This window comes from Puma concolor, chromosome A2, assembly GCF_028749965.1.
Source record: "Puma concolor isolate L17-30 chromosome A2, mPumCon1.1.hap2, whole genome shotgun sequence".
Lineage (NCBI taxonomy): Eukaryota > Metazoa > Chordata > Mammalia > Carnivora > Felidae > Puma > Puma concolor.
Genome location: NC_141668.1, coordinates 79,200,954 through 79,226,837, shown reverse-complemented (window position 1 = coordinate 79,226,837; position 25,884 = coordinate 79,200,954). Strand labels below are relative to the sequence as shown.

At 36.7% G+C, this 25,884-nt stretch overlaps 1 protein-coding gene across 5 annotated transcripts in view; it reads left to right on the top strand.

The window, feature by feature from the left end:
• DMTF1 (cyclin D binding myb like transcription factor 1) overlaps nt 1–25,884 on the top strand; it is a 45,364-nt gene that overhangs the window by 18,024 nt on the left and 1,456 nt on the right. For all 5 annotated transcript variants that reach the window (XM_086696789.1, XM_025929627.2, XM_086696787.1 and 2 more), the window contains 12 exons: nt 3,890–4,004; nt 4,888–4,964; nt 9,621–9,778; nt 10,915–10,947; nt 11,852–11,961; nt 15,664–15,892; nt 17,107–17,258; nt 18,551–18,760; nt 21,315–21,400; nt 23,999–24,154; nt 24,664–25,038; nt 25,629–25,776. In XM_086696789.1, coding sequence (XP_086552915.1) covers nt 3,890–4,004; nt 4,888–4,964; nt 9,621–9,778; nt 10,915–10,947; nt 11,852–11,961; nt 15,664–15,892; nt 17,107–17,258; nt 18,551–18,760; nt 21,315–21,400; nt 23,999–24,154; nt 24,664–25,038; nt 25,629–25,776 — 1,849 coding nt within the window. The remainder of the gene's footprint in view (nt 1–3,889; nt 4,005–4,887; nt 4,965–9,620; nt 9,779–10,914; nt 10,948–11,851; nt 11,962–15,663; nt 15,893–17,106; nt 17,259–18,550; nt 18,761–21,314; nt 21,401–23,998; nt 24,155–24,663; nt 25,039–25,628; nt 25,777–25,884) is intronic.

Here is a 25,884-nt window from a genome sequence, read left to right as displayed (position 1 = left end):
CAAAGATAGAATTTTAAAATTCATTCCCTATAGTGGTTCACATCTGTTGAAACAGATGGTGCACGTGTATTCTTTAGCTACATGAAATGAACTCATTTGAGCTGTTAAATAACTTTAAATTTTATCTTACCGGTTATATAAGATATTGATACAAAGCTTTTTAAGTGTTACCCAGCACTTCTCTCTAGTGACTGATTTAGAAAGGCTACATGTGTTCTCTGTTCTAATATGAATGGAAGCTAGTTATTTAACACGGATTTTAATTATGACAGTTGTAGCTCAGGTAGAACCTTTTGGTGTTTGCAGGACTAGATAACATTTTACCCTGAGTTAAGAAGTTGGATAACAATTAGGGGTTACTGCTTTCTTTTTATGTGAACTTCTGTGTTTCATATGAGTTATTTCTGCCAAAAGTAATAGAATCCTTTGCTCTTTTAGATAGCCTGGAGCTTAAATCTCTTTTACTTGTAAGTTTATATCTCTGGCTGATTGGGCCTTTCTTTTTAGTATCTTGTCCTTTTGTTTCATTTCTTTAATTAATAAAATATTTTTAAAGTAGACAGTAGAGATGTTACATCATTATCTTATGTGAAGCATGACAGTGAGCCTTCTTCAGTTAGGTAGAAGAATTACAAGTTGATAATATAACATCAAGGACTAAGGATATCTCAAGTGGGTGCACTGTGAGCCTTTTTCAATAGGGAACTTCACAGTGGTTCCAGAATGACTGAATTTCTAGAGGAGTGAGTCTTTCATGTACTTCAAACAGCTTTGAGCCCAGCTAGAGATTCTCATTATCTGCTCTTATATTTTAGTGGGTGGTTTGGACAGGAATTTTTTCCATGCTCTCTGAAGCAATAGAGCACGTTCTTCAAAATGGGGCTTGTCAAATTCGTTTCCAATTCAAAGACTATGTAGTCCCACTTAGATTCCGTTTTCGGCACCGTACAAATAGGTGTGTATTCATAGGTGATTTGGTTCACAACCTAGTTGTTAAAAGATTGAGCAGTGGCAGTGTTAGACAGATTATAGGGTTGTTTTGTTTGGGTTATTTCTTAAGAGTTAGTGAGTTATAATTTCATAGTAGCCTCTTGGTTTATTATTAACCATTTTAGTCAATGAAAAACTTGTAATAATTTCTAATATTTGTTTCATAAGAATACCGTTAGGTTGTGAGTGAAAGCATAGTTAAAATTTCAGAAATAGTCTGCTTTTTGCTCTGTCCTCTGTGTCAAAGCAGGTGTAGCTATTTCACATATTATGGTAGTTACTATACTGTCCCATTTCAGCAATGGAACTATCTTGAAAAATGATTAGAAACTAAAAAATTTCCCAATATATACAGTGCTTTGTGGTTGCAAGAGGCATTTAGTGGGTAAAATGCTTAGATTTACATTCCTAAGTCAATGTATGTTATAGGCATGAAACCCTACAGCCAAGTCAAAAAGACTGCATTTAAAAAACAAAAACAAAAAACACTATAGTGGGTGGCTCAGTCGGTTTAGCGTCCGACTCTTGATATCGGCTCAGGTCATGATTTCAAGATCATGGAATCAGGGTCCAGTGGGGCTCTACACTGAGCATGGAGCCTGCTTATGATTCTCTCTCTCTCTCTCTCTCTCTCTCTCTCTCTCTCTCTCTCTCTCTTTCTCCCTCTCTCCCTCTCTCCCTCTCTCTCTCCCTCTCTCCCTCTCTCTCTCTCTCTCTCCCTCTCTCTCCCTCACCCCCTCTCTCCCTCACCCCCTCTCCCCATCTCCCCGTCTCCCCGTCTCCCCGTCTCCCTCCCTTCCTCTCTCTCTTCCTCCCTCCCTCCCCCTTTCCCTCATCCACCCTCCCTCCCTCCCTCTGCCCTTCTCCCCTGCTCAAGCTCTGTCTCTAAAAAATCACAAGTGTAAAAAAAAAAAGTATACTAAACATATCTGAGTAATTTAAAAAGCTTCTACATAAAGTAGTGAAAATGGAGGTAAAATAATGTAAAACTTAATATCTACATACTACGTGTAGATAGATAACATTTAAGGTAACTATGTCTCCTACTATCCTCATTTAACTCATTTGTTATGGACAGTGTTAATTATTAGTTCTAAAATACAATAATTGTTGGCTTCATTTGATGGCTTTTTACATGTTTACCATTATATGACTTAAGTAATAATTGTAATTCTTCATCAGGGTAATTTAAGCCAAAAGGCATTAGGTATTTGTCCAAAGAGAGCAGTTAATTAGCATGATAAGTGTATTCCTAAGTTCATAGAGTGGCCTGTGTATTTAGACTCACTCTGGGAAATGATGATTTTATTCTTTTAAGCAACTGGTTAATATATAAGAGAACATCATTTCAGAAGAATATTTTCTACATTACATTTCTTAACAGTAGATATTGTTTGTATCAAGGTCTTTTCACAGCAGTCTCTATCACAGTAACCTCTGTGTCAAATCTTAGATAATTGGGTTCTTCAGAATACAAGAGACATTATCTGTCTAGTCTGTCTCCATTCTCAGCTTTATAAAGGTAGCCTCTTGATCTTTAAAAGAAAAAATCTAAAGTGTATGACACATAAATGCAGGGTTACAAAACTTTTCATACTTGTTCCAGTGACTCTAGCTTTTTGCCCATGGATTTAAGAAAACACTTTAATAAATACAATATATTCATTACCCCCAAATAGAAAAATAAAGTAGGTGACAAAGGAAACGTGGCTTTTCTATTCATTGTGCTTGGTTTGTTCACTGACAGCTTCTCTCTTTCCAAGTAGGATGATTTCAGTTCCTCTTGAAATTAGAAATTCAATTTCTGTCTATTCAAGAAATAGTCCAATCTCTTAGGATTTACCTCCAGCCAGTGACATAGTTTAGTTAATCTAGTCTGAGACCGAATGGAATTGAGTGGTCACTAGGCATGTGACTTTCCTCCTATTCTTATCTGCCTATGGTAGGTGGGCTCATGCCTGAAATGGTAGCACTGTTTCCAGATCTTTCTGACTCACACTGTATCTGTCTTTAGCCCAAGACCAACTCTCTTAAAAAGCTTTGTTCCTGCAGAATTTGCTAGGTTAGGTATATCTGTAGTTGAAAATGTACTTGGTGTGACAGTTGGATAAATACACTGAAAGCAACTGAATTTTTTATTATAAAGGGTGAATTTTATGGTGTGTGAATTATATCTCATGCTTGCTTCAGCAGCACATATACTAAAAAATTGGAGTTATAAAGTTCTCAATAAAGTTGTTAGTTTTTAACTTCATGGTATTCAATGAAGATTATTTTTACCATAATAATAATAAATAATACCATATAGTTCTTTGAGAAGAAGGTATATTAATAAGGTTAGGAACCAACTCTTGAGAGTGGCTAAAACAAAGTTGTCAGTGAACTATAAGCAGACTGATTTTGCAATGTCTTTTGATTTAGCCTGTTAATTCTTTAAATTTAGCAAGAGAGTACATTACAGATGACTAAATATTTAGGCAACAAATAACCTATAAGGACATGAACAACCGTGACACTCATCTGTAACATTTCCATTTTATTGTATGTATGAGCTCATTTTACATATATGAATATACAGATGGCTTCAGATATATTAATTCAGTCACATAATGGAATCTTAACTATTATTCTATAAAATTTAAGCCACTAGTACAGAGTTACTTGCTTAAATGAAGGTCATATTTTATTAATGCATGCAGTTTTGTTTTCATACTGCCATGAGAACAGTAAAAAAAATTTGTTTTTCTGTAAATTGAATATATTTTTACTATATCTGAAACAAATGAATTCTGTATTAGTAGAGTTTTAGAATGTTTAGTATTGCACACAAAGATGAATCAGATTGGGTATTAAATCGAGCTATACTTTTTTTTTTTTTTTCTACTTTTACATCTTCAAGATTCTACAGAATGAGCAACTAGATGAAATATCTCCCTTGGGTAATGAGGAAGTTTCAGCAGTTAGCCAAGCATGGTTTACAACTAAAGAAGATAAAGATTCTCTGACTAACAAAGGTAAGCTATATTGTGAATTTTAGTGTCCACTGGAAAAAAATGGAGGTAAAAAGATCTGGTAGTCATCAGGATTTTGAATTGGGCCTTCATAGTTGTGATTGAGTAGTTACAGAAATTGAGTTTACCATGAAACCAACATTTGTTTTTCAGTACTTGATCATTTCTCTGACATGCAGTAAATTATAAACAGATGTCCATTAAAAGACAGTATAGTTACTGCATGGGAGTGGGAAGACCAGTCTTTTCAGAGATCTAACTTTGGTCTGATAGGCAGCTTAGCAGCTTAAACTAAGTGTTTTATAGTGCTGCAGAGTTCATAAGGATTGTTAGGGAACTGCTACAACAAAGTGCAGTCATGGATATGCCACTCTGAAATAAGAAAAGGAAGCAAAAGTAAGTAAATTGATTGTTTTCAACCACTGCATAGTAAATACTCATTAAGAATGTATTATTCACTTGGTATCCATTGGATTATGTTTACCTTGTCCTAGAATCTTTTGTGCACATTCTTTTGCCCATAAAATTTATTTTTTGCATTGGATAAATTTTTCAGAAAGTTTGGAGCATGATTTGGCTTTTATAATTCTCATGCCTTTTTTTAGCAGGCTTTTATTATTGAATAAGAAATATAACTGATAGGAAGTAATAATTTTTTTTCCTTTTACTTCTTACTGTCTTTATTTAGTAAGATTGAATGTATTCTGTTTTAAAAACCAGAGGTTACAAAAGCAACTACGTGGAGATCTTTCAGATTTCAGATGAAGGAGAAATTAGCTGCCTTTTATTCACACAGATAATTTATTTAATCACAAAGCAAATCTTTAGTGTTTTATCCATCTTGAAGGATAACATTTTCTATAATATTATTTGTTTTCCTTTAAAGGACATAAATGGAAACAGGGGATGTGGTCTAAGGAGGAAATTGATATTTTGATGAACAATATTGAACGCTATCTAAAGGTATCTTATGGCATATTTTTGTTTCACTAATTCTTTCATTTCCAGTTGCAAAAATTATCAAAGCATCATATTGTATGTACTTATTAGGAGCTTTTCAGTAATTTTTATAATGGATGATTGGCTAATATGTGTCTTGGCTTAATAATTGTAAGGTGTATGATTATGGTATGTTTTTAAACAAATTTTGAATTCTTAGTTTAAAATAGTTTTACTGCTTTAGTTAATACCAAAAGTTTAGACAAAATCCTCACAGCTTCTCAAAACCCTAAAGCCCTGTATTTTCAAGCAACCTAATAATTAAGAGTTTAAGCTTGTATTGTCTAAAGCTTAAGATACACATCTTCTTCTTTGAGTGAATTTCTGACATGACAGTCCTCCCTTTTTTAAAAAAATGGATAATTTAGTTCATTTTCCTGTTGAGGCTTATATGTTAGCTAAGTCATCCTCTTCAGTAAATGTCTCTCGAACACAGTATTTTTGAGGCACTGGAGATAGGAATTCCTATAACACAAGGTACTGGTGTTTGAAAAGCCAGCAGTTCATTTGGGAGTGTTGAAAGCAGGTGAAGACCAACACAAGGCTTTGTACCATGTGAGTGATAAATTCTGCATGAAATCAGAGAAGGAAGAGTGTATTTTTAGGGTTTGGGACAGTTAGGGAAAATACTTGGAAGATCAAGGATTTGAGCGGAATCTTTTAAGAAATAGAACTTAGACTGGAATAGGGCTGGAGGGAACAGCATGAGTAAATGCTGAGTACCAAGGAATCAGAAATGAAACCCAGAGCACGTTGAATTAGCCCTTTTAACTTGAACTGAGTTAATTAGCCTCTGGAAGCTTGACTTTGAAATCCAGTCCAAAAAATTAGAACTCTTTCCTATAGGAAAATGAGAAAAACTGGTAACTTAGTTAAGTGAGGAATTGGTGGAGTAGATCTGTGCTCTTCTCAAGGAAATGTTTCCAGAGATTTGCTGACCATTCCTGTAAAGGAGTTAGTGCATGTTTGAAATATAGACCATTAGCACTATTTATTTAACCATTCCATTGTTTGATCCTTAGGTGGTTTATATTATTTTTCACTATTATAAATACATTTGCTGCCTAGAATATCCACGTTGTAAAGCTTAATTTTAAGCTGTACTCTTCCCAAGCTAAGCTTTATGAACTGTAAAGAGTGAAACACTTCATTTCTTTGTTAATGGGTAAAGATTATTCCTAGCAAACTAGTTTTTTGGGGTTTTTTGTTTGTTTTTAAGAGAAACACAAGTGCAGTGACCATTGAAAATGTATCTAGAAGTGTATTAAAGTTGTCCACTGGTCACATACACTTTAGTTAAAATGGAAAAACCTGGAAAAATGTTGCAGGTTTAAATAAGGCAATGACGAACAGTAACAACATTGAACTTTGGGAATTAAGGTGGTTTCTTGTCTAGGGGATTGGAGTAGATGGTTTCCAGGGATTAAAGGGTGGGAATGTGACTGAAATTTGAGAGCTTTTAGATGACCATTTCAGTTGACCAGATGAGAGTAGTAAGGACTTTATGGTGGTGGGAGAAGAATTTTCAGGGAAAGGGCAGATAAGCAGGTAATCTCTAAGGAAACCTGGTGACTGGATGTTGGGGAAGAGGGAAAATGAGGGGTTGGAATAACTTCATAATGTTTTATTTTTGGATAACTAGGAGAATAATGAATGGATTGGCAGGGATAGGAAATGTCCACAAAGATGTACTGATCTTGGGAAAAGATAATTTGTTTGATATTTGACCATGGTTTTTAGTATGTGCTGCTGTTTAAGAACATTGTGGTGCCATTTTTAAAACAATTAATTAGATGTCAAATAAATGAAAGTAACTGTCACAAGTTTGGAAAAAAATAGAAGAAAAAGAAAATCTTTCTATCTCACTGTATGGTCATCCTGCAACACATTGCCTTTCATATATTTAGGCTTATAAATATTAGGCCTAATTATTTGCATAATTGAAACTGCATAAGAAAAATTTCGATTCTAGAATTTAGAAACTTGGGGTTCCTGGCTGGCTCAGTCAGTAGAGTGTGTCACTCTTTTGCTCTTGTAGTCATGAGTTTGAAGTGCATGTTGGGTGTAAAGATTACTTAAAAAAGAAAATTAATTTTAAAAAATTTAGAGACTTTTTACTCTGAAATTTTACATATTCAAAAGAATGTATATAATGCATATCAGTATAATTTTACTTCTTTTTGAAATTTATGTAAATAGATTTATCCTGAGTGTTAACTGATTTCTGTTGTTTGTTGTGATTTTGTGATCCATTCCCTGTTGATTTTTTTTAGCTGTATTTCATTATGCTAGGATAAATACCTACCCAGGTGCAGTCAGTGGTCATTTAGGGTCTTTTTAGGTTTTTTGCTATTAATATGTAAAAATCTGATGGGTGTGAGTGGTATTTTATTATGGATTTAATTTGTATTTCTCTGATTACATACTTTTATATATGCTTAGTGGCCATTTCTAGTGTTTCCTTTTTGAAATTCCTATTTGTATTTTCTGTCAGTTTTTCCATAGGGTTCTTTTTCATTTTCTAGACTATTTATTTATTTATTTAGAGCGAGCGAGCCAGCACGCATATGCGAGGGACAAAGAAAAGAAATACAATCCTAAGCAGGCTCCGTGCTCTCAGCGCATAGCCTGATGTGGGGCTCCATCTCCCCAAGCCCTGAGATCATGGCCTGAGCCAAAATCAAGAGTCAGGTGCTTAACTGACTGAGCCACCCAAGTGCCCCTAGACATTCTTAATGTATGCTGGTTACTAATGGTTTTTTTGTTTATTTGTATTGTAGATATCTTGTCCCAATTCAGTGGCCTAGCATTTCCTTCTCCCTAGGGGTCATATGATGAAAAAAGATTCTTAATTTTCAATATAAAAATAATCATTTTTACCTTTATATTTTGCATGGTTGTTTAAGGTACTCCTCCTCTGCGTCAAGGACATAAAAGTTTTAGTTTTGCCTTTCATACTGATTTCTTTTCCCATAGCTGTGAGATAGGATTTCACTGTTGTTGGGGTTTTTTGTTTTATTTTGTATGGATGGCAGTTGTCCTGGCATCATTATGGAATATCAGTCTTTTCCCAATGTACAATGTCCATTCTGTCCCAGATCTAGTTTCCACACATTTGTTTCTAGGTTTTCTAATATGTTCCCAGGTTCTGTTTGTTGATACCTGCACAAGTATAGATAAATGTGGGACAAGTCTCTTTATGAATGTCTTGGCTAGTTTTGGCTCTTTGCTCTTCCTTTATAAATTTAGAATCAGGTTGCAGAGAATGGAAACTGTTGGGATTTGTTGGGGGGACTGCATTGAATCTGTGCATCAGTTTGAGGGGAATTCACATCTTTATAGTATTTCATCTTGCTACTGAGAACATCGTATAGCCCTCCATTGAAGTGAATTCCTCTTTAATGCCTTTTGATAGTTTGTTTTCCTCCATGAAGGACTTGGGTAACTTGCCTAAGATTTAGTCCTATTGCTTTTAATTTTGATGTTACTGTAAATGAGAACTTGTAAACTTTGTTAGGAACTTTCTATAGAAACGCAAATAAATGACTTTATATATTGACTTCGTAAGCGGCAGCCTTGCTAAATATTTTCTTTTATCAAATTGTCAGCAAAACCAAACTTGATATTTATATTTATATTTTTTCCATAAATCTTATAATTAATAACTAATTTTTTCTGAAATTAACACAAATTTGTATTCCTGGAATAAGCTCACTTTTTGCATTGATTATTAACCTTTTTATACATTGTTGGGTTCATTGTGCTAAAATACTTTAAGGACTTAGAGGATCTATGTTAATGAATGAGCTTACCTGAAAAATCTTTTCTGAAACTGTCCTTGTCTGGTTTTGTTATTGAGGTTATGTCAGCCTAATAAAGAGAATGAAGAAGTGTCCCGCCTGTTTTTCTATACCCTAGAATAGTTTAAAAATCAGAATTATCTTGATTGTTTGGTAGGATTTACCTATAAAGCCATGTGGGCCTGGTGTTTCCATTGTGAGAAAATTATTAATAACTTATTAAATGTTCTTGATGGTCTAGATTTTCTTTCTCTTCCTGAGTCTATTTTGGTAAGTTTAATTTTTCTAGGAGTTTGTTCATTTTATGTAAGTTTTCAAATTTATTGCCATAGAATTTTCATAATGTTTAATTCTCTACTGTCTGTAGCATTTCTATTTAGGCCCCATGTTTTTCATTTCCAGTATGGTTTTGTCTTTTAGTTTTGCTGTAAGTTTATCTTTAAATATTTTATTAGTCTTAATGGATCTTTTGAAAGAAGCATTTTTTAGCATTGCTTGTCATTTCTGTTACTTGATTCCTCATTCCATTAATTTTGTTATGATTTTCTACTTTAGATTTTAATATTTTTCTGTTTTAAAAGGGGTTGACACAACTTTACTGAATTTTATACAGTTTCTTTTTGGAACATTAAAGTATCACTTTATTATCTCTTGAAACATTCTAAAGTTTATATTTGACTTATTAATGAATTAACAATGCATTATTTTTCTAAATGCCATTGGTGATCTTGAACATAAAAGAAACAACTTTTAAAAAGCATAGTATATCCATATGCATTTTATCAGAAATCCCTAAATCAAAGAAATGTAACCCATTTAGGCACGCGGAATAAAAGATGCTACAGAAATCATCTTTGAGATGTCAAAAGACGAAAGAAAAGATTTCTACAGGACTATAGCATGGGGTCTGAACCGGCCTTTGTTTGCAGTTTATAGAAGAGTGCTTCGCATGTATGATGACAGAAACCATGTGGGAAAGTATGAAAACTTGTAATGCTGCATGTTTTCATGTAATTAGGGGAAATACCTTAAGGAGCTTTCATTTTTTAAAGTATAGTTATGATTAAAACTTTAATTGGAGACAGCTATGATTAGTTTGTTGTGTTAATATTTTTTCTCTCCATTTCCATGTTATAAATATGGAAACCTCATTTTAACAAGGGCTCCTAGAAACTAGAATCTAAATCCCCTTATATATGTCAGATTTTAGACTTAGCTGTCTTCATGCGTCAAACTCTGCTTTGTAATAAAGTAACGTTATAATAAAATGTATTATAGTGGTTAAAGATTTAGGAAGTGTGGAAAAACCTCAATTCATCAGTAACATTGTTCTTATTCAATTTTTTTTTTTTTTTTATAGTATAGCATTTCCTAGGTTAGTGACTTTTTTTTTTTTTTTAAATAAAACCAGAGTGGAAAAATAACTAAATTTCTGAATACAATGCATGGATTTCTGTTATAGGCAACATTTATGGGAAGGCATCTTTTTTTCAACTCAATGATTATACAGTGTTACTAACATATTTATAATTTCTCTTTATATTTTAGGTAGTCATAGGACAGCTTATTAGATACTGCTTTTAAAAAGAAATTGCAATGGCTGTTTTGAGTACTTGCCCAACTAAAGAAAAAGAGCCTTTACATTAAAGCAAGAGTATGGCAGATGTCCATGCATGGGTAGTGGAAATGAAGAGAATTTTAAATTTTTCAGTGCCTTGTGAGAATTCACCATAGATTTGCATCTTGGCTCTGGTTTATAATGTCATGCATAAGTCTTTCGGAATAACTATCAGAGAACCTGAAACCAGTTTTGAAATAAAGGGAAAGTTAAACAGAATAGGAGCAAATATGTTTTAAATGTTGAATTTTCCTAGAGAAAAATATACATTAATTACTTTTGTTACAGCTAAAAGTTTTTTTTTTTTTGCAAAAAAAAATAGAAGCATTAGTTTTAATTTTCAGTCATTTACCTTGAAATTAGTCACTTTAAAAATATTATCATTATGCTAAGTGACTTACCATTTGGCTCCCTAAGTGAAAATCTGATTTTTATCAAGGTTGTTTAGCATTCTTTGTTTTAATTCATCTTTTTAAAAATTTGTTTAAATTTCTAGATATACACCTGAAGAAATTGAAAAGCTCAAGGAGTAAGTTTAACAATTTTTTTCCTTTTCATTAATTCTGATAGTTGGGTTTTACCTTTCTAAAAAAATATCTTTGTGTTTAAAACTTTTATTTTGAAAATGTCAAGAGAGTTTTAGTAGACTGGTATATTTAATCCTGCTGTTAAGCATGAGACCGTAAAAAAAGAACTTTTCAGATCCATACGTGCAGAGTATGCCCATAAATGCCCATAAATTTAGTCTCCTGTTGTGAGCTGCCGAATGAAATGTGTGGCAGACCACTGATAAGGGTTACAGAAGAGACTAGATGGCCATTCTTGGTGGCCTGAAGACTGGACCTCAGGAACTTACATACGGAATTAAAACCAGGGTTGTGCTACTCTGTGTTTAAAATGATGACTTAGCAAATGTTTTACTTAATATCTGGGCGGACTCTACCTTATAAAGGCTATTTCACAGGAAAAATAATTTTGCTTCGTTGAGCAGGGCCATAAAGTATGGGTAAATGGATTGTATGGATCATGGTGAAAATTGAAGGCTGGTCCTTGTTATAATGATAGCACCTTGTGAAACTTTTTCAGATGACTGAGAAGAGCTTGTTAGGAGTACTCAAAAGGGAACAATCTGGGGATTGCCTGGGAGATTGTCAGTAACCTGAGGGGAAATTTGGTCTTTTTTGAACACATATCCAAGTTACTTATTTCTTCTCTGACCCAGGAAAAAGGCAATTGCTGCCTGTTTTTTTTTCACCCACAGACAACTGTGGACCCCAAAAAAAGGCCACACTTTCAAACTTTGGCTCTCAAAGTATTGCTGCCCACAACTTCCAAACCACTCAAATGGGAAGAAGAAGAATGAAGAATAAATGATGAAATTAAAAGGGAGAAAACAGTTGAACCAAATGCTGATTGGCAGACTCTTGTTTTAGGCTCCGGATAAAGCATGGCAATGACTGGGCAACAATAGGGGCGGCGCTAGGAAGAAGCGCGTCTTCCGTCAAAGATCGGTGCCGACTGATGAAGGATACTTGCAACACAGGTACTGTGAGCGCCCCCGCTGGCTTCTCTGGTCTCCATTGGCGCTTCCTGGCCTTTCACATATACCCTGTCTTCTGTCCTGGGAAGAAATTTGTCATTCACTTTGTAGCAGGAATTTAACTCTTAGAAACCTTAGTCTCCAGTGAAAACTAGTAACCAATTGTGAACTCTCTGTTACATCAGAATTTTTTTTTAGATGGCAAGCTTATAAATCCATTAAGCACAAAGCATGTTTTCACCAGTTCCAAAGATCCTTAGGTTTTTTGGGTTTTTTGCCACAAGTCAGAAGCACAAACCTACATCTAGTAATTAGTGCTTTAGCTTCTTATCTTGTTAGATATCCAATGAATTCAATCTTAGTTTATCATGCAAGTAAAACATTAACGTTTTAGGTTACCAAAGACTGAAAGCTATCTTATCAATTACCCATGAAAACTTAAGAGACCGACAAAATTAACTGTCACTTTAAGTCATCCTTTTGTTAACAAATTGGAACAGAGATAACATGAGCTTATTTGACCCTCAGCAAATCAAGGTAGAATAAAAGTTTTTTTTAATGTTAATAAACATCTGTCTCAAACCAACAAACTTAAATTAGCTTAAACACTGAATACGTTTTACTTGAGTCCACGTAAGACAATTTGTTCCCCTTGGTTAATTTTTACCTGCAACGTTGGTGGGGAAATCTGACATCGGTGGTCTTTGTTCCTGGACATCTAAGGTGGGAGGAGGAGCTGATGGTGCCTGAGGCATTGAGGAGCCAGTTGTGCCAGCCGCCCCCCAGGTGGTGCAGAAACAGGAGCGGGGAAGGGAAGGCAGAAGAGACAGGTGCCAGCGGAAGGCAGAGAAGAGAATTCCCAGTTTTAAATCTTGGCAGCTCAGACAGAGGAGCAGACTCCAGGTTTCTTTTGTTTTGTTTGCCACCAGTGGAACGAGACAGTCCATGTCGGTCCTGAGAAGACAGGGAATTTCCCCGAAACAAAAGGAGTTTCGGCAGCTGCTTGGGAATATTCCCTCAAGTCCCCGTTCTGAGGTAGAATAACCAGAGACAGTTGGCTCAAACTATAGTCGTTGACCAAGGAAATGAAGGAGACACAAGTCCCCATACACAGTCACACGGCGACTCCAACCTGCTGCCCAGCAACAACACCTTAGTGTTGCAGCTTCGTTCCTCGTCCTTTGTGGAACTACTAGTGCACCTCTGGGAAGTGATCAGGCTCCCCTTCTGCCTCTTACGGGCAGGTCTGCCAAAACGAACCTGGGTTCTTAAAAGGCTGATGGGCATCCCTGAGCCGGTTCCTGGGCCTCTTGGGTTGCATGAGCACCTACGGGGGTTGTTGCCCCGGTGTGCCAGGAGGGCTGGTCTCCTGTGGATCAAGCGGCCTGCTGGCACCAGGTGAGGCTGCCTCTCCCGGCACCCCAAGGTTTGCAGCCCCGGTGGCAAAGGAGGTGGAAATGCACTGTCTGAATCCCAGACGAGCCCCCCAGTAATGTAGCAGGATTCTCGCACAAAGAGTCATAACACCGAGGCTTTTCTTTCCAGGAAGCAACTTTATTCCTGCTGGCACCGCTCAGTTAGGTTCGTTCCCAAAGAACTGAGCCCCGAACGCCACATGGTGTAGTTTTCTATGTATTTTTTTACTTCGTCTCCCATATATGGTAACACACAAACATGTGGTCTGATGTTAAGTGGTCTCATTTTACAAGGTCTTGAGGGATGTTGTCAAGTAAGCAAATAGCAAGGTTGCCTTGAGGGTTTTTTTTTTCCTTTTCTTTCCTTAGGGAGGGGACCCTACCACAATTTTAATTCAGATTTTATTTTCTAGTCTTGCTTTTTCATCAAGCTTTATAGACCTAAGTAATCCTTCATTTTTCTTTTGTGTGAGATGACACTGTTCACAGGGACACATCTCACTTTTCAGTCGTTTTAGGTATGTACCATGTTTCCTTTTTGTAGCAACTCATAACTGCTCCGGTTGTGAAAGTATTTATCATTAAGGCTTACATACAGGAGTTTGTTTTAATTTAAGCCCATCTAACTGTGGAGCTTATGTTAACAAGCTTATCAACTCAGATTTATAAAACACTTTAGTTCAGGCAGATCACAATTTAAGAAGTTATATTCCAAAGGTGTGGCTCTCTTTTGCTTATTTCAAACAAATAAGTATATTTTTCCATAGAAAAAAACTTGCGACTGTTGTTTCAACCCCCAGACCACAAATGCCTTTTTAACTTTTAACAGATGACACTGTTAAACCTAACCTTTGTGATCAACAACAGTATTTAGACTTTGCCACTAACTCTCACTCAATCTTTCTGAGCCTCAGTTTCCTCTGTAAAAGAAAGAGGTTAGAATGATCTCATTGTTCCCTTTTAGCCCCAAAATTCTCTGAAGGATCCACACTCTGCTCATTCTTTGAATTAAAAAAAAAAAAAATAGTTATCAAGTTAAGCTTTCAGTGTATATATTTTCTGTTTTCACCTCCCTATCCTGCTAAAGTGGAATTAGGAATATTTTCTGAGTAACCATTCCACCAGCACTATGACCTGCAAGACAGTGAGAACAGAAATTCCACTAACTCTTGTTATTCTGTGAATGACAGCTTAATGAATGAAGCTGGAATAGGAGCTTTAGATTTAGGATGGGACCCTAGCGTTTTATGTAAGACATTCGGAGAGCAGAACCCCTTTTGTTAGCATAATAATGGAAAACCACTGCCATTTCCTGATTGCCAGTCTGAGGGATTGATTCGCCTGTTTGCTTTTCATGTTGCTACATAGTATTTCTGATCATGACTTCTCTTTTTTTGTACCACACTATGAGACACTCATGCTAAAGTAGGAGAGCAGGATTTTGCCTTGAGTATGTGGTATCCAGAACTATGCCTAGCACATAATACATGTTCAGTAAATATTTGTTGAATGAATGGAATCCCTGAAGCAGGCATAGTGGCACTTTTGAAATTTTCTAGATATTTTTAGTTACTAATAACAAAATGGAAACAGAAGTGGGAGGGGTAAAAAGTTTCTCTTCTTTTCCTGTTTTCCTGCTTGATCCTTAAGAAAAGACCAAAGAGAATCATTTGGTGTTATTACTGGTTTATGGCTTCAGGAAAGCCTTGAGTAAAATCATGTGTGAGTGCCAGTCTCAGACTTCTCTTTTATCACAGTTTCTTGGAGTTGGGATGGGGGGAAAGGAGATCATGTAAACCTAGTTTTCATTTTTACTAAAATGGGTGGAAGCCCATAGGAGTTACACCATTCATTACTGTAATGAAGGATCTCTGTTGGCTTACTACATTTCTGCAGAGCAGGAATCTTAGGTGATACTAAGTAAAAATTGTGTGTTTCTTTGTCCATCATGCCATTCGTGAAGCTCTTCCTACTTAAAATTAATGCAACTTGACAGTACAGAATTCTTTCTAGGTATATATTGGGTAGTTTTTCTTTCCTTTAAGAGTCGGTCATTGTTTTCTACAAGACTCTGTATTTTCTTTGATACCAAGAACCTTACTGGGCTAGTATAGGCTAGTAAAACAACTGTCTTAGTAGATGTGTGCAGTTCCCCACCCCCGGGTCATTCAGAAATACTTTGGGTGTTACTGTGTACTTCCCATCAGTCCTTGGAAATACAGGGCTGAATCTGATTTGGAAAAAAAAAAAAAAAAAGGTAGCAGTAGTCTAGATGATTTCCTTCTTTTAGGGAAGTGGACAGAAGAAGAGGAAAAGAGACTTGCAGAGGTGGTTCATGAATTGACAAGCACTGAGCCTGGTGACATAGTGACACAGGGCGTGTCTTGGGCAGCTGTGGCAGAACGAGTGGGGACCCGCTCAGAAAAGCAGTGTCGCTCTAAATGGCTCAACTACCTGAACTGGAAACAAAGTGGAGGTACTGAATGGACCAAGGAAGATGAAATCAATCTCATCCTCAGGTTCGTGTCCTAGATCTTTTAATAACAAAAGCTGCTTAATGGCTCTAGGTATCTTGATGGATTTTCCTCTTTGGGTCTCCCTAGATGCCTAATGTCTGAAAAGCATCCTTTCCATAGAGAAAGGATCCATAGAGGATCCTTCAGATCCTATGTATTTCATATTGAGCTTTTTTTGTTTTGTGTTCCTTTTTAGTGGATTTAGTGCTCGTGCAAAGTAGCAGATTGAAGGCGTAGAGACTGAAGTCCTCTCTATCCACAGAACAGGTATGGCACAGGCGGTGGCCCTGCAGCTTGCCACCGCCCCAGCAATGTGCCTCACTCCTAGCAGAGGGAGACCGTGTCAAGGGGAAGAGGGCTGTTCAGTCTCCATGCCCTTCACTCTTGGGCTGTTTGGATTGCCAAGAAGGGGGTTCAACTACAGTCACCCCACACCTTCATACTGGGCCGAATCAGATACTTCCATTTCACATGTATCCAAACATAGCTACAAGATAATCCTAAGCTTCTTTTTTAAATTAGTCGTTTAACCATTAAGAATCAGTGACCCAAATGAGCAAAAATACCAGCAAGAAATGTTTGAGACCTTGAAGTAATAGAAGCTACTCCCTCCTGAAAATCAAAATCATCATGACAGTTGAAGCTAGAAAACAAGTAGAGTGTTCATACCCCCAAAATTTAGTTGTGCTATTATAATGGTTGTTAATGTTTTGGTTGTTGCTGGAGCACTGTTTTTGTTTTTTCAACATTTTATTTGGGGTTTTGTTTTTAATACACTTTTTGCAAATAGTCGTCTACAAATAGCTCATTTCTAAACATTTTTAGTATAGAAACGGAAAAGCTCAGATGTAGGAAATAACTTGCTCTAACACACTATAAAACATTGCAGAACACTATACAACTAAACCTGCTCTTATCCTGTTCTAATAACCTTTAGCTACTCCCTTTCCTTTACAGTGTTTCATCTGGTTGTCACCATTTACACTCGGGCCCATCAGTTGCACCATTAACAAAAGGCTCTTGCTGGTGGGATTTCATAGCTCTCAGCTCTGGAAGCAGTGTGCACTCCTGGAATCCCTTCCTTCCCATACACCTTAACGAAGCATCTCCAACATAAGTTGACATTCCCTTTATTGACATTGCCATCACGTGTAGTCAGAGGAGGTTTCTTACAGAGAAATAAATAACATGTAACAAATGGTTGTTTTAACCTGTAGGATAGCAGAGCTTGATGTAGCTGATGAAAATGACATAAACTGGGATCTGTTAGCAGAGGGATGGAGCAGTGTCCGTTCACCACAGTGGCTTCGAAGTAAATGGTGGACCATCAAAAGGCAAATTGCAAATCATAAGGATGTTTCGTTTCCTGGTAATGTATTATTTGATTCTTAAGTCCTTCCCAAGTCTTACCATTTTTACTCCTCAGGACTTACTTAGAGGTTAGAAGTTCTTTGCCTCAGCTAGAGATCTGAATCATGGCAGAACTTCATTTAAACCTCTGCCCTATTTTGGGGGGCAACTGTCTTTTCTTCCCTTAAGAAGAGTTGATGTGATTTGTAATTCTTAAAGCAGCTGAGATGAAAATATACACAATTGACATACATTCTTGTTCTCATATAAACTGTGAAGAAGAAATTGATTTTAGATATTGTGTACAAAGATGTATTTTTGAAAACTTAGGTTTAAATCAACTTTTATGTGTTGAATAATTTCAAATATCTTAACTGGGTTTGTCATTTAGAGAAATTCCTTAGTGGTTTTATAGTACAAAGACTAAATTGTAATTCGTTTGTTATCTAAATCTAGAGATATTAACTTGGGTTTGCTTAAAATGAGGCAGAGTACATTTGGCTCTTCATTGCCTGCTTTGCACGTAGGGTGTGCATCTAAGTCGTACAGTCTGTTTAATTAAGGTCATCAAATTCATTCCCCTTGGTATAGTTCTCCAACTTCCCATTTTTCCAAAGGAAAATTATATTCTGAAGAACTCTGGCTTGATGAAAATATATATTTTTTTAAACACATAAATTTATAAATCAGGTGTTAAACCCAGAAGAGTGATGAATACTAATGTGACATGAACCCACCCAGATTTTACTATCACCTGAAAGGGCTTACAGAGTTTATCATGACTAGTGGAGGGTGACAAGTGTAGATTTTGCTTTCCTGTACAAGAATTCAAGGTGGTTGCAGAGTACTGTTTGCTAAAGATGAGCTGCTACTCTGGAGGTGTGAGTTAAGTGTCCTTGAGTCCCGGAGGGGGTTGCAGGGCGTACACTATTCGTTTTGAAAAGAAAATAAGCTACTTTGCATTAACAATATTCTTCTTAAGTAATAAGAATTTTATCCTGAAGCCTTAGGACATTGAAGAGGTCTTATTTTCATGTTCCACACAGGGTTTTGTGTTTTTTCTAATGCATCTTGGTTGACAAGAATAATACTATGAATTTTTTTTAATTTCTTGTGATGGATAGTGTTTCCACAAATTTCCAGACAGGTTGTAGCCTTAAAATATTTTTATTACTATTTTGCTGAGATCTCACATGCAGTATACAATTATTTATTCCAAATACTTTCCCTCCTTACCCCCACCTCCCTTGCTGCTTAGATGGTGGTCTGTCGGAGAATCAATGTTCTTTTTGTCTACCCATCTCCCTTCAGTCTTAATAAAAGGTCTTAAACAGTTACATGAGAACCAAAAAAACAACCCAACGCTTTTGGAGAATAAATCAGGATCTGGAGTTCCAAACAGTAATTCCAATTCCAGTGTACAGCATGTCCAGATCAGAGTCGCCCGCTTGGAAGACAGCACAGCCATGTCTCCAAGCCCCGTGGCAGCCTTGCAGATTCCGGTCCAGATCACCCATGTCTGTAAGTGTTTATTACTCAAGACCCCTTGCCATTATGGGACCTATACAATTTGTTAATGGCTTTACCATCTAATACCCTTCATTCTTCTAGAATGTGGATAGAAATTTGTACAAGTTGACAAAGGCAGTCCAAGGCATTTTATGTTTATTAGCTCAATATTTGCACAAAAGTTGAGTGTGACAGGAAGGACTGATAACCAACTGCCCAGCCTTCATAAACCATTTGAAATCCTTTCTTTTAGATGTTACAAAGAATGATTAATAAAACACTACCTGAACTCTAGTCAGTTTAGTAAGGAAATAAACTTCACAAGGTGGCACATCATTTGTAGTAATTCACCAGAAGGCACAGGGATTGGGGGTGGACTTGAGGCCATATGTAGAAGAAATGGTTTTGATGAGATTAAAGACTTTCTTCAGGAAGTGAAGAGCCAGTTTCCTGTGGGAACTGTTGTGTTTACCCTTCTTTTCCTTAGCCTCTGACATTTTTTGTGCTTAAGGAGATTATGAGAAACCAACAGTTGGTATAGGGAGGGAAACTTATTTCCTGAGATCTAAACCAGGTTGATATTTCTGCCCTTTTTTCCATGATAGAGTAACAGAAAAAGAATGAAAATAAAATTCTCAGAACCATATTATTATTCACGTTCACCTCATTTCTTTTCTCTCCCTAAATGCTATGCCTATGGCAAGGTCGTTGCCGAGAGTATACCAATTGCTGTGTGTCATTCTCAGGGGATTATTGGCATTTTGAGTGGGACAATTCATTGTTACCAGGGCTGTCCTACACATTGCAAGATGCTCCTTGTCCCTTGACCTCACCCACAGAATGCCAGTAATACTTTCTAATCATTATGGCAAAATATAAAAACACCCTACAGGGTTTCAAATGTACCCTATGATCCCATTTTGAGAATCACTGAGCTATCTATTGGTGGTAGTAACACCTCCTGTATCCAGTGACTGTCAAAGTTACCTTGGATCTTTAATCATGCCTGTCTTACAGTCCTAGTTTAAGTTTGGTTATTTGCATTAGCTTTCCACCAATGTAATATAAAGGCATGAAAAAATTCGTTAGCCCTGTTTATTTTCCTTTATAGTATGAAGAAGTGCAAAGCAACTGAAATTACTGGTCTGCCACAAATATGAGAGCTACTGTTGGCTATAGATTGTGCAGAGACTGGTAGAACTTTCCTTGGACATTGGAATGACTATAGTTACTGGCAATACAGGCATTTTAGAATTGGTACCCTAATATTTACAAGATGGCTTTTTTTTTTTAAATATATGTAGAATAATTTTCTTTCAGCAAGAAATGTGAGTACAGTAAGAGTTTTACAACACATCAGTTACTGTTTGCATTCAGGCTAAAATCTCAGGATTGTTTTTTCCTTTGTGTTAGGAGTCAGGGATTGTTACACTTTAAGCCAGAATAGTAAATATAAACATGGTAGGGTCTGGAGCCCACATAGGTCTTTGTGGAATATTCTGGTTTGTTTTTAAACAATCCTGTAAAAATGTAAAAACCATTCTTCGCTTTGGGCCACATCTGTCCCTGCCCATAGTTTGTTTACCCATGACTTAGGTTATTTATTGGGAATCACTTTAAATTATTCTAGGTATGATCTTAAGAATCCATCTAATAGAGAAATAACATAAATCAAGTGCATTTATTTTGAAAAGGGTCTCTTCCTTTCTCACTGAGATGTATTATAGTTGTAGTAAAAACTACAGATTAAAAGCCGATTCCAAATCTTTTTTTCACATGGGTTTATCTGCAGGTACAATTGAAAGCACCAAGAGATAACATGTCTTCTAGTTATAGTTCCTAATAACCTTGATCAGGTGTAACCAACACTGCCCAAGTTTAAATAAAGCCTCAATTGACACATCTATAAGGAGATTATATGATGTGATCTCTAATGAGCTGTTCAGTCTCCCATATGTGGTATTCTGAAATAGTACTCTCTTATATTTCATGTTTTTGGTCCTCCCAACAACTCCCATGATGTAGGAAGGACAGCCAAAATCTCTAAACATTAATAAGTTAAGTTCAAATTAAGTTACTTGCTCAGGTTTACATTCTCAGAAGTAATGTTGCTAGAACTAAAGCCTCGTGTTTGGGGACTACTGTTCCAGTCATCTGTACCGCTTACCAGAATATCCAGGGAAAATTTATTTTTTTTATCCACTTTCTCTTGCTTTGTAAGTTAGCCTTAGTGTCTTCCTCTTACTTCTTAACACTAGAAATATTTTGTGATTAATACCAGGGGTTAACAGGTACTGTATCACAGCTAGTCATCTCTGTCCTTGTAGTGCAAAAGCAACCATAGAAAATAAACAGGTGTGGCCCTGCTCCTCTAATATTTTATTTACAAAAACTGGTAGTGGGCTGGATTTGGGTTGAGCCGTGGTTTGCCAACCCTGATCTATGCCATCCCAGGTAAATCCATTAGCTTTCTTCTCTCATAAGATTAAATGACTTCAGGTTTCCATGCAAATTATTCAGTATGAGAATATGTCTTTTATTTATTTTGTCCTTGTTCTCACCATAGCTTCAACGGAGTCCCCTGCCGCTACTGTTGACTCGGAAACAATAACACTAAACAGTGGAACACTACAGACATTTGAGATTCTTCCAGTGAGTAACACTGCACAAAATAGATATTGGCCATTTTATGCATTAAAAAAATTACTGGTTTTACACTGTTATCACATGAACAAAAGAAACAGAAATTACCATGAATGGCATAACGTACAACTATGTCCGTGTTTTTGAGACCAGATGGTTAAGAGGACATAAATCAGACTTTCACTTTTATAATTAACTTCAGTCTTTTTTTTCATCTGTATATAAGCCAATAATAATATATGAAAGTGACAGTGCTTAATGAGTAGGGTGCATGCTATGGATTTGTATGGAGTCCTTTTTTTAATTTGCCATTTTAATAATTTTTAAATTTTTTATTGTTTTTAATTTTTAAAGTATTTTTAAGTTGATTTATTTATTTTGAGAGAGAAAGCGTGAGTGGGGGAGGGGCAAAAGGTGAGAGAGAATCCCAAGCAGGATCTGCACTGTCAGCACAGAGCCCGATGTGTAGGGCTCGAACACACAAACCGTGAGGTGATGACCTGAGCCAAAGTCGGATGCTCAACCAAGTAAGCCATCCTGGTGCCCCTGGGTGGAGTGTTAAACAGACACCATGTGCAACCAAAAAGTTTATACTGGTTATCTGAGAAAAGGTTTGTGGAATGAATTATTTCACAGTACTCTCAGTAAATACCATACTAGCCCCTTTGCAAAAGAATCTTGCAGTTCCTAAAAAGGTAAAACAATATAGTTAACATCTGAGCCACCAATTCTAATCCAATATATATTCATTTCTCTTGAAATGAAAGCGCGTTTGCATAAACTTGAACATGAATGTTTGTATTCATAATAACCAAAAAGTGGAAACAACGCACATGTCCATCCCAATGAATGGGTAATTAAAATGTGCTATAGCCACACAATTATTCAGCAGTAAAAAGGAACAAAGGAAGTACTGATAACATGTCCCTGGGATGAACCTTGAAGACATTTTGCTAAGTGAAATGAGATGCAAAATACTGTAAAGTGTTTGACTCCTGTTTCTTTGAAATGTCTAAAATAGACAAATCTGTAGAGACAAAAAAAAAAGTAGATTAATGTCTATTATGAGGTTTCCTAAGAGGTTTTGGGGAGCAATGGGCCATGATTGCTAATTTGAATGGGTTTTTCTTTGGGGTGTGATAGAAAAATTTTAAGTCCTTGTTCTTGTTCTGTTTACTAAAATGGGTAATGCCCAAAATTAGCTCATTTTTCAGGAAGAATATAGAAAGTAGATAGTATTTAAATTATGAGGTATTAGTGCAAGAATTTATCCTCTGCACAGTCAAATCTCATGAGGATGGCCAACACAGCAAGAAGTTCTCTTTTAGAACAATTTTGGAACTTTTACTAGCAACTTACTTAACCTAAGCTTCCACTTCTTAATCCTGTGGTCTCCAAAACAGGAATGTGTTTATTACAGGTGGATAACCTTTGCCAACTCCCTTCCTGCCCCTGGCCAAAGTAATAAATACACATACATTTAGAGTATGTGTCCAGGTTTTAACTTGGGTTACGATCAAGTATTTAGAAACTTCTGTCCTAATTTAGTAAAAGAGGATGATAATAGTGCTTCAGCTTCAAAAAACTGATTATGTGAATTTAAGTGTATTAAATAAAATGCATATATGTAATATTTACTGTCCTGCCTGACCACATGTAATTTACTAAAGGTTGTATTTATTAAAAGATCAGCTTTTACTTCTATGAAGAGGGAGGAAAGAAATTGAGCCCCCGTGTGCCAGACACTCTTTTGTAATAATTTGTAATGCTCACAACCCCTTCCCTGGGGGTTAGTGATTATGCCCCCTTTGCCAATAAGGAAACCTAGATTCATTGAATTAGTACCCAGAAGAGTTGTTGTGACTCAAGTACACAAGACCACAGGCTCTAGGACTTCAGTGTCGCCCTGTCTTTCAAATGCAAATACTTTCCTGTGGGGGTGGGGGAGGAAGGATAAAGCAAACTGAAATTATTCTATAGAAACCTATGGCTGTGAAAGACTTGATGTTGAATAGTTTTGTTAGTTTTATTTAAAAAAAAATCTCCAGAGATAAACATATTATCAGTTAACCAGCTTTTCAAATAGGAATTTTCTTTTTCATTCAGATTTTGAATTGCTATCCATGTACATTTCTTCTTATACTATGAAAAAAATCTGTCCAGGTCAACTCTGCTGTAATACCTTTTCAAAAATGTGAAACTTTAAAAAAGTGGGGGGTTGGGAGGGCGGAGATTGCCAGTTTTATATGTGGTAAAGGAAGATCATGCAGGTAGGTTACTGCACTGGACACAGTGGCTTAGGCAGCCATTCTTGGTGCCTTGAAATAAATAGCTAAGACCAGATCATAGACATACATGGGAGTGAAGAGCAGGATCAGGGCTTGACCTGGTCTCTCTGGTAAATCTCCAGAACAACTAAGGACTTGGGACAAGTCAAGAATATTATAGCCTTCATTTTGTTACTTGATGGCACCTTCAGGATGGGGAAATACGTGTGTGGCTAAACTGAAGTCCCTGTTTTGGATGTAAAGCTAGACTTATGAGTGTACATAAGCGTACTTACTCCGTGTTCTTGCACCTGTATTGATCTTCATTTTTTTCCCTTAGTCTTTCCATTTACAGCCCACTGGCACTCCAGGCACATACCTACTTCAAACAAGCTCAAGCCAAGGCCTTCCCCTAACTCTGACGGCTAGTCCCACAGTAACCCTGACAGCTGCTGCTCCTGCTTCTCCTGAACAGATCATTGTCCATGCTCTATCCGTATGTTATCTTCGTTCCTTGATTTTTCTACTTTCTCTAGACTGGCTAAACTGATAAGTGTCACCAAATGGCTTTTATTTTTAATACTATGATGAAACCCATGTGCCTTCAAAAATAATGTATCTCGGGGGGAAAAATCGATTATGTATTCCCTTCAAGTATCCAAGTACTTGTTAGGGAACAGGATTTGTTGACAGAAAGTTTAAGAACCAGAACTAATGTCGTCCATTTATTTAAACAATGTTTCCTACCACCGTTGCCTTGGGAACAAGGTTTTACACCATCACTCTGCCTTCATTGGGATATAACCCTCATCCCATGTCTGTCCTTACAGGAGATTGACAGGCGTTTTAGAAAAATAGTGTAAGAATTCAACCATTCCAGAGGGGAGAGGGGAGGGGTGGGGAAGGGACAGTAGGGTACCATCTGTAGATGGTATTTTTTGTCTGTAACACGAGTCTGGTAGGTCTTTTTTCACTTTACCATTGTTTTTCTTTAACATTTTATAGCCAGAACATTTGTTGAACTCAAGTGACAATGTCACAGTACAGTGTCACACACCAAGAGTCATCATCCAGACTGTTGCCACAGAGGACATCACTTCTTCCATGTCCCAAGCAGAACTGACGGTAGATAGTGATATTCACTCATCTGATTTTCCTGAGCCTCCAGATGCCCTAGAAGCAGACACTTTCCCCGATGAAATTCATCAGCCTAAGATAACTGTAGAGCCATCATTTAATGATGCTCATGTATCCAAATTCAGTAACCAAAATAGCACAGAACTGATGGATAGTGTTATGGTCAGAACAGAAGAAATCTCTGACACCGACCTTAAACAAGAAGAGTCGTCTTCTCCTTTAGCCCGTGCTTACGTTACTGAGGTAAGTTGCAGCCAGGGAAACAGGCTCTGGGTTCTTGCCTTGAGCCTCAAACCTGCAGTTTTTAAAGAGCCTAAAAATGATCTGGGGGAAGTAAAGGTCATACATCCTCCAATACCTTCCTTTTTTCTCTAGACACAAAATCAAGTGCAAACCCCTACCTGTGACCTCACAAGTATCCGTCAGACAGCAGTATTGCTCTTAGCACTGTGCTTCACTAAAACCTTTCCCCCCTATCCTTCCAGTAGACTGAGAATTGTTTGTTGAAAACCTATGGAATCATTTTCAGGAGGGTGGTTAATAGTAGGTCCTGGTGGTTCAGCTTAACCACCTTACTGACCCCAGTGTAACAGCATTTGTTTCTTCTACATTCAGGGAACCTGTAACTGAATTGCTTCTTTTAGGTTCTGTTTTGTCAGTATTTAAGAGAGTAGGGGGTCATTACTTTTGCCCATTTTAAGGCTTCATTTTTCTTTGCTTTATAAAATATGGGACAGTGTTTGAATTTAAGTCCTTTTAAACCTAAATGTGTTAGGGATCTTAAAACTGACAAAGAAGTCAGAATCTGATTTTTTTGAATTGCTATTGTTTAGGACCTCGAGTCTCCTACCATAGAAGAACAAGTTGATCAGACAACCATTGACGATGAAACAATACTTATTGTTCCTTCACCACATGGCTTTATCCAGGCATCTGATGTTATCGATACCGAATCGGTCTTGCCTTTGACGACGCTAACAGGTACTATAACAGAACTGCATCCTGTGCCTGCTACATCTTAAGGGGAAAGTCAGGCTCCTTAGTTCTGTTGTTTTAGTCTTGATCCAACAGTAGTTCATCATCTTGTTT